General features: G+C 52.7%; 1 protein-coding gene across 36 annotated transcripts in view; it reads right to left on the bottom strand.

The window, feature by feature from the left end:
• Positions 1 to 1,679: 1,679 nt before the first annotated feature.
• The window catches only part of TLE3 (TLE family member 3, transcriptional corepressor), a 50,167-nt gene continuing 44,034 nt past the window's right edge, over positions 1,680 to 7,812 (bottom strand). For all 36 annotated transcript variants that reach the window (XM_055277958.2, XM_055277960.2, XM_055277959.2 and 33 more), the window contains 4 exons: positions 6,699 to 6,846; positions 5,854 to 6,004; positions 4,871 to 4,947; positions 1,680 to 3,683 (listed from right to left, as the gene is read on the bottom strand). In XM_055277958.2, coding sequence (XP_055133933.1) covers positions 3,576 to 3,683; positions 4,871 to 4,947; positions 5,854 to 6,004; positions 6,699 to 6,846 — 484 coding nt within the window. In that variant the 3' untranslated portion in view covers positions 1,680 to 3,575. The remainder of the gene's footprint in view (positions 3,684 to 4,870; positions 4,948 to 5,853; positions 6,005 to 6,698; positions 6,847 to 7,812) is intronic.

Genomic DNA, 7,812 nt, shown 5'->3' with positions numbered 1-7,812 from the left:
AATACTGATGTGCACAGGAATCACGGCAGCATGTTAAAATGCAGATTCTGCTTCGGTAGGACTGAGGGGCTCATTCTAGATTTCTAACAAGCTCCCAGATGTGGTTCGTGCCACCAGCCAGGGTTGGGTGGAAAGCAATGGAGGAGTGGTGGATGGGGAGATGCAGCAGGAGGAAGCACGTGCAGAGAGACTCAGTGCAGGGGAGGCGCAGTGTGCTGACATTAACGACAGCAGCAGTGGGAACACAGGTCAAATGAAGGAAGGGGCTGTATCGTCTCCCCCACCTTGAACTGTGAGCTTCTATGGCAGGGACTGAATCTTGGTCATCTCTCCATCCTTAAGCGTGCCCAGGAAATCTCAGTGAACAGCCTTGCAGAGGTTCAGTCTCTCAAAGAGTAACACTGACTGGCCTTGCTTTTCAGTAGGACAAGCCTGGGGGGTGAGTATTCCCTGAGGGACATTTTCCTCTTCTGCCAAACTGGGGCCTGCAAGCCCCAATTCCACCCTGATCTTGGCTCCCATGGGTAACCTCATGCTCTGGACAAACACGCAATCTTATTCTGGCCAGAGCCTACTCCCAGCCCCCTAGCCCTCTGTTGCAATGCCCAGAGATGGACACACAAGAAAGGTATGGTCCAAGGAGCGCTGTTTCACTCACACCCCTGCAACCATTTGAGGCAGAGCTGTAGCCCACTGCAGTCTGTCTGGTCCCTTCTACCTGCTGGCATTGTCTCTTCCATAATCCTGAGAGGACCTCCCTCTCCAGCTAAATGACCCCTCTGTGTGGAGAGAGGCCAGTTGTCCTTTCTAGTCATAAAGACTGTGCTTTATGCTGAGATTGTCGTTCCTTTTTTTTTTGTAAATGTTAGATTCCCTTTCTTGTATGAAATGACAGCAGGCAGTTGTTTGTGCTGATTGAGAATGACTTTGACAAAATAAGGAGTTGGAAACCATGTTAATCTCCAGTGCCCTGAGAGCTTTTGCTAATGGGTGCGTTAAATCCAAGAGCCTGGGGACCACCCGGGAATGGGCACCAGCATTCTCTCCTCTTCCCGCCCAGCCCCCGACTCCCTCCCTGGGGACAATGACCTGCATTTCTGGGTCTGCCCCTTCTGCAAATGCTTCCTTCTGAATCATTCAAACACACACCTTTGTGACCTAGAGATTGAAGATCTCCTCGTCCCACCTAAAGTGTTAAGCTTAAAATAAAATGGTGCAGGTTTCCAAGGTCCAGATGTTCACAGACACTTTGCAGTTTCGCTTCAAGTTCATTACGTTTAATTTTTTTTCCAAAAAAGTTTTGCATTGACAGCTGTACAATACTTTGGTGTTAACTTGTGGTCTTCCTTCCCCTCAGTGAACTCTGCCCTGCCAATCTGTCCAGAGGAAGTCTTAGCTCCTACCCCCCACCCTCCCTGGCGCTTGGATGGGAGGCGACACAGTGTGGGATTGTGAAATCCCTGCTGCGCTGTTGGGTATCTGGAGGGGGAGAAGGGGGTGGGAGCAGCGCGGAGAATGCTGTGAGATGAGAAGAGCTCACATCGATGGGAAATGGCCCTGGCCCTGGCCCAGGCTCCAGAATGTGAGAGCGACAGTGGCCTGTTTTCCCGGGGGGTGGGGGGCGGGGGGCGGGACTGACAAACTGTGGGGAGAGGCAATTAAGACGCAACAATCAAACCAACCTTTAAATAGTAACTTTTAAAAATATAAAAACAGTTCAGTACAATGACTTTTCATTCTTTTTTTCTTCAGGAATAACTTTCTTCTACCCTCACCCTCCCTTCTGGCTAGAGCCTTAACGAGAGGTGGCAGATGGACATCTGAGACCCAGAGAGACTCTGGATGCCCCATGCGCCCAGCCTTGGAGAGGCACAGGGTGTGGCGCCAGCCTCCACATCCCATACCCGGTGCGCTCAGCTGGGGAGCAACCTCACTGAAGGTGGGTGGCTTTCCCTGGAGCCCCTCCCTCCTCCTCAGCAGACGGAATCACACATTACAAAATAATCCATAAAAATGCAGTATAAAAATTATCTTCGATATGCTACATCCATGGAGAGCCCGCCACCAGGACTCACAGCGGCCTTTAGCTTTTCTTTAAAAGAAGAAAAAAAAAAAAGACCAAAAGGAAAAAAAAAACAAAAAAAAAAAACCCAACCCGAATCCTAACCCCTCAGAACATGCTGGTACCAAAAGGTGGCACCTGCCAGAGGCGATAGTCTACCTAACCTGTTTGGGCCGCAAGAGACTGCAATCTGTAAGAAATATCCACAGTGTGCCAGGATCTGTGTCCCCCTCTCCCACCCCCCAGCCCCCACTGCTCTGCCCAGGGTGGGGGTGAGGGGGATCCTCTTTTCAGACTCACAACCCTGTAGGTTTATACACTTTCCCCCCTCTAAGGGGACAGGAAGAGGCTGTAGGCGGGAAGGGGGAGAAGGCATTTTATAAAAGGACATCACTTCTAATTCTTTTTATTCAAATTAAAAAAAAAAAAAAAGCACCCACATCAGTTGCTATTTTTCTCTGGTAGCTCCCTGAGCTGAGTTGCTATGCTGTCTTCTAACTTTTTGTCCTTTTTAGGCTGTGTCCCAAGATTCAGAAGAGCTGGAGAGGGAGTTCCTTTGAACTTCCGTTGCTCATAACAATAACTAAGTGTGCACCAAAGAGAAAGACCAGGCTGAGGAGGAGAGAGAGACCAAGAAAGACACACAGAGGGCAAGAGGCAGCCAGAGTGCAAGAGACCACAGAAAGCTCGGTTTCTGCGGATGTCCGCCTGGACGGCCCCCATCTCAGTGCCTTCCATCCCTCAGTCTGGCCGGCTGGTGCTGAGTCCGGATGCCCAGACCCGTGTGGAGGCACACGCATTCCAGCAGGCATCTTACGGCCAACCTGGTTGCCTTTTCCACACTCTAGAACTTTTCTGCTCTTTCTTCAATTGGTTCCCCTCCCTGTCTCCTCTTCCCAGGTGAGAACATCTGTTTATTAAAAAAAAAAAAAAAAAAAAAGCCACCACCACGAGTGGATTACAAATACAGCAGGCGAAATACACGGTCAGAGTTTCCGGTGGGAAGGGGCCTCCTCTCCCACTGATCAGTCCGCAATAGGAGTCTGTTATTTACATTTTTCACAAATCTTGTGCACTGCACAATCGGCAAAGAGAGACCCCACCCTCCCCCAGCACAACAATGTGGTCCACACCAGCACCCCCGACCCAAGGTCGGGGACAGGGCAAAAGAAAGGGGAAGAACAAACAGAGACTCATGAGCGGGTCTGTGGGGAACCCGAGCCATAAGCCTCCAATAAATCTATTTGTAGCAACTGCCAGCATTGTTCAGGGGGAGGAGGAGGAGCAGAACCCTTCCGAGTCTGTGGGACACATCAATCCAGACCCAGGAGTCCAGACCGTGACGGGGCACGCGCCCTCTCAGTCGGCTGGAGCACAGCCCCGAGCACAGCCCCGAATGCTCGGCTGCCTGCGGCCCATCCTCCACCATCCTCGGGGCCCCTCGCCTGGGGGTCTCCCTGTCAGAGCCGAGTCGGTTTCTCCCAGAGTTTGACAGCCCTGCTGGAGTTCTTGTTTAGTAGATGACCTCATAAACTGTGGCCTTCTTGTCACCAGAGCCTGTTACAATGTATTTGTCATCCGCTGAAATGTCACAACTCAAGACAGACGAGGATTCTTTAGACTGGAGGAGGAAGACGAGGAGAAGCAGCAGGAAGACGTGGGGTGTGGGGAGAAAAAAAGACAGGAATTCATTTTCCAGCGCTCAACACCGTCTAGGTTCTCTCAGAAACAATTGCCCTCCTCTGCCCCTCTCTGATGCTCCGACCTGGAGCACAGTGCAGTGAAGAGGAGGCGGGGAGGCTTTAAAGCACCCATGAAGCTTCTTCAGGTACAGCTCCCCTCCCACCTGCTTTTCCATAAGGAAAAGCTCAGTAATAGTCCCCCACGTGATCTTTACAGTAAGTTATAATGATCAGAACAGGACGCTTTAGCACGAGCTTCTCCTCCGAGTTTACAAATATGAAGAAGCATTTCCGAGCTAGGAGCTGGCGTCAGCAGCTCAGGCCCACAGTCTGATGAGTTAGGAAAAGGATTGGCACCTGATGTTTGAAGCATGTGCTGTAACTAGAGACCCTAACAATGAGGTGTGACATGCTGGACACCAGACATTTCGGCCTGGGTCCAGAAAGCGGCACGTTGGCTGAGGGAGTGAGAGAGAAAGCAAGTGTGTGTGTGGATGCTCAAGAGAGAGAGAGAGGAAGAAAGTGTGTGTGGGAGACCAAGTGTGCGTGAGTAAATGAGTGTGAGTTTGATCGTGTGTGGGAAAGAGTGCACGTGTATGTGTGCACACGTGTGTGTGCCAATCAGTGCCGTATGGCAGGCCCCAGATCCTGGTAGATTATAAAAAGCCTCTTCCTTTCCTCCTCTCTTTCCTGTCCATGTCCCTGCTGGTGCTGAATGCAGGTGGGAACACTCACTCATTTGAGCAGGGAACACTGCTCTGGGCAAGGCTGCCGGGTGCCCAGCTGCCCAGCGCACCTCCTGCAGGTGCTCAGCATCCAGCCCAGAGCAAAAACATTTATGCTATTCCTCGCTCTCCAAGTCCGGCAAGCGCCCCGGCTTAAAAGCCTTTGCCCTCAGGGGTCAGAAGCCGTTAGTAGCAGATTGTGTGTCCTGCTGAAGTCCCCAGGTCCTTGGGAGAACCCATCTTGCTCCCCCATAAGGTAGGGGTGGGGAGGGGACCAGGGCAGGTCTGATCCTGGCTCCAGGCTCCTCCTATTCTTCCTCCTGCTATCCTCACTCCCATCATCACCGCCAAGTTTCAACTCTGGGTGGAACCCAGAGGAGGACTCAGATGGTGGGCAGTACCTGGAATATGCTGGCTCCATAAGGCGTCCTCCAGGCGTTGAGAAGGTTATCTTTCCCAGTGCTCACGAACCACTTGCCTGCAGGTGGGAGGCAAAGGCATGATCAGGTTGTAGCTCACTGCCCTCTAAAGCAAGACCTGCCCTAGACATGGCCAGCTGCCATAGAAAAGCAGTGAGAACTGCTAACTAGTATGACTCTCCAATTTCGAGAGGCATTTTGCAAATGGGACACGTGGACACCTGGAGAAGGCCTTTCTCTGAAATCCAGGGGGAGGGCTGGGTGGGGCTAGGATGGGAAAAGGTAGGATTTGAAGTTAATTGCAGTGATAACACTGCCTCAAAAGATTCTTGTCAAAGCCACTGAGGTTGACTGGCCTTTCTAAATTCTACTACTGGAAGGCGACAGGAAATACTGAAAATATCCAAGCCCTGGGAGTCTGGAGACCTGGCTGAAGACAGCAGTCAGTGGGCGCCCTTCCTCCAGGCAGGCACTGGGCCAGGGCTCTACAAGTGTTAAAGCCCTTATGCTCCCTGAAAGCCATGAGCACCATGCTATTCCCGACCAGAGAGAAAAATCCACTAGAGTTCAGAGAGGGTGAGATGTTCAAGACTGCACAGCTTGTCAGTGGAGGAGCAGAAATTCCCATCCAAGGCTATCAAATGTCAAAGCCAGTGGCTGTAACCACGGAGAGGAACTGCCTGCACTGCTACTGTCCTGTTCCTTTGCCCCAAGCCTGCAAGAACTGGCTCTGGCCTAGTGTCCGGACAGTTGAATGACTCATGGTGACATCTGCATCCAAGAAACAAGGATGTGGAACAAGATCACTAAAGGGTGTTGAAGGGGCACCAGCCCAGGGGTCAGGAGGCCTGGTTCCAGTGCCTAGCTTGTTCTATCAGCTTTGGGCCCCTCTTCTGTCCCGTTGGGCCAGGCTGCCCTGGGTTCCCCACCCCACTCCATCAGGCCTGGGCCCATCCAAGGCTCACCGCAGTAGGCGAACTTGAGGGAGAGCACGCAGCTCTCGTGCAGGTGCAGCTGGTACTTGTCAGGCTTGGTGTGGTGCAGCACCTCCACGTTGCTGCTCTCCATGCCCACGGCCAGCCACTCCCCAGTGGGGCAGTAACCCAGCGAGAAGATCTGCAGGTGGTGGGAGGGGAGATGGACTGAGCTCAGCATTCTCTGCCCTCAAGAGGAGGGCGGCTCCCAAAGGTGCTGCTCAGGTCCTCTGAGGCTCAGGGTCCCTCCCCACCCACCCAATAACCCAGGAGTATGGGAGGTCATTTTCCATCCCCATTTTATAGGTGAGAAAGCACACACATTTTGCATTCAGTTACTCTGTCTCTGAGACTTTCATCTTTCCTTAAGAAAAAAGTGAGTTTAAAAAAAACCCACTAAAATATTAAATATTTAAGATTAAAATATTAAAGTGAGGAATGCAAATAAGAAATAATAATCCCTGGAATGCTTTCTGTGAGTAGGGTTTATGGCTATGGCTTTTAGAGGGATCATTTCAGGTGCCCACATCAGACCTAGGAGGGTGCTACCATTATTTCCATCTTGTGAATGAGGACGCCGAGGACAAAGTGCTCAATAGCAGCACAGAATGAATCGAATTTCCACAGTTGGGCGAAATGTGTCCAACCCCAAGATCATCTCCATCTGTTTCATTGCTGCTTCCTCCAGGAAGCCTTCCCAGATGGCTCAGGTTGGTCCCAAGTCTCTTGGCAGTGGCCACTCTGTGAGGGTCCCTTTGTCCCTGACCCAGTCACTGGGGCCACGGAGGGAGGGAACACACTGCTCTTTGGGAAGGGAGGAGTCTTGGGCCACACACCTGGGAAGTGAAGTCATGCTGCTGTAGCTGCCGGCCCTCCCGCAGGTCCCAGGAGCGCACCGTGTTGTCCAGGCCCCCTGTCCACAGTTTGGTGCCATCGTGGGAGATGTCTATGCAGCTGGCCCCATCCGTGTGGCCCTGGAACTGCCTACGAAAGCCAAGCAGGGAGGAGGGTGAGTCCCGGGAACCATGGACTGCCAGGTGGCAGCCATCCCAGGGGCAGTCTGAGCAGAAGAGGAAACTGAGGCCCAGAAGAGTGCACTATGCGCATGGTCCCTTAGCGAACTTGCAGCAAAGCTAGCCCGGCCTCTTTCCAGTTCCACAGAAGGGTTTGCCCAGGGACAAGTCCCCTGGGAAATGGGGGGGGGGGGGGGCCGGGGGAGGTGAAAAGGGGACCTTGCACCAGCCTTCTGAGACTGAACCCCTCCAGGGTAGGCCTCTGGAGGAGGTGGAGCTGGAGGCTCAGGAAGGTGAGGAAGGCAGGAAGGCCCTGGGGAAGCTACGCAAGAGATGACTGATAAAGAATGCAGGGCCCCACTGCCTTTAGGACACAGCCCCTTAGCTCGCATTCCACACGCCCTCAATTTGCCCTCTTAATCTATCTCTTCACCCTGCATGAACTATGGGGCTGAGGCCATCCATGAACACGCTGAATAACACACACAGCCCATGTATACAAGAATCAGCTGGGCCAGGCACCCGTCTGCCTTTGCACTGCAGCACAGTCAGAGGAAGATGCTCCACTGTCGCTGTTTTACACAGGAAGAAACTGAGCTGCAGGGGTTCAGCGACTTGCACTAGGTCATAGTGGAGGCAGGATTCAAACCCAGCAGTTTTGTCCTGAGGCTTGTTTAGCCACCATGTGATGTGGCTTCCCCGTCAGGTCTCCCTAATCTGGTCTCCGGGCCTCTGCTCCCGGCCTCTCTGCTTGCTCCACTAATCTGACCTCCACTCTCCCAGACATGCTTCAGCTCCACTTTCTTCCCAGAGCCCTCTCCAAGCTCCTGGGCCCAATGGCCCTCCCTCCTCTGTCCCTCACATAAGGCAGACGGAGCTGTCTTTTCACCTGTGCATCCCTCATCCCAACCGTTCTGGCCACTCTACAGTGCCTCAG

This window comes from Symphalangus syndactylus, chromosome 5, assembly GCF_028878055.3.
Source record: "Symphalangus syndactylus isolate Jambi chromosome 5, NHGRI_mSymSyn1-v2.1_pri, whole genome shotgun sequence".
In the NCBI taxonomy this organism is placed as follows: Eukaryota; Metazoa; Chordata; class Mammalia; order Primates; family Hylobatidae; genus Symphalangus; species Symphalangus syndactylus.
Note: the sequence above shows the minus strand (reverse complement) of the source record. Positions and strands in the feature narration are given on the sequence as shown.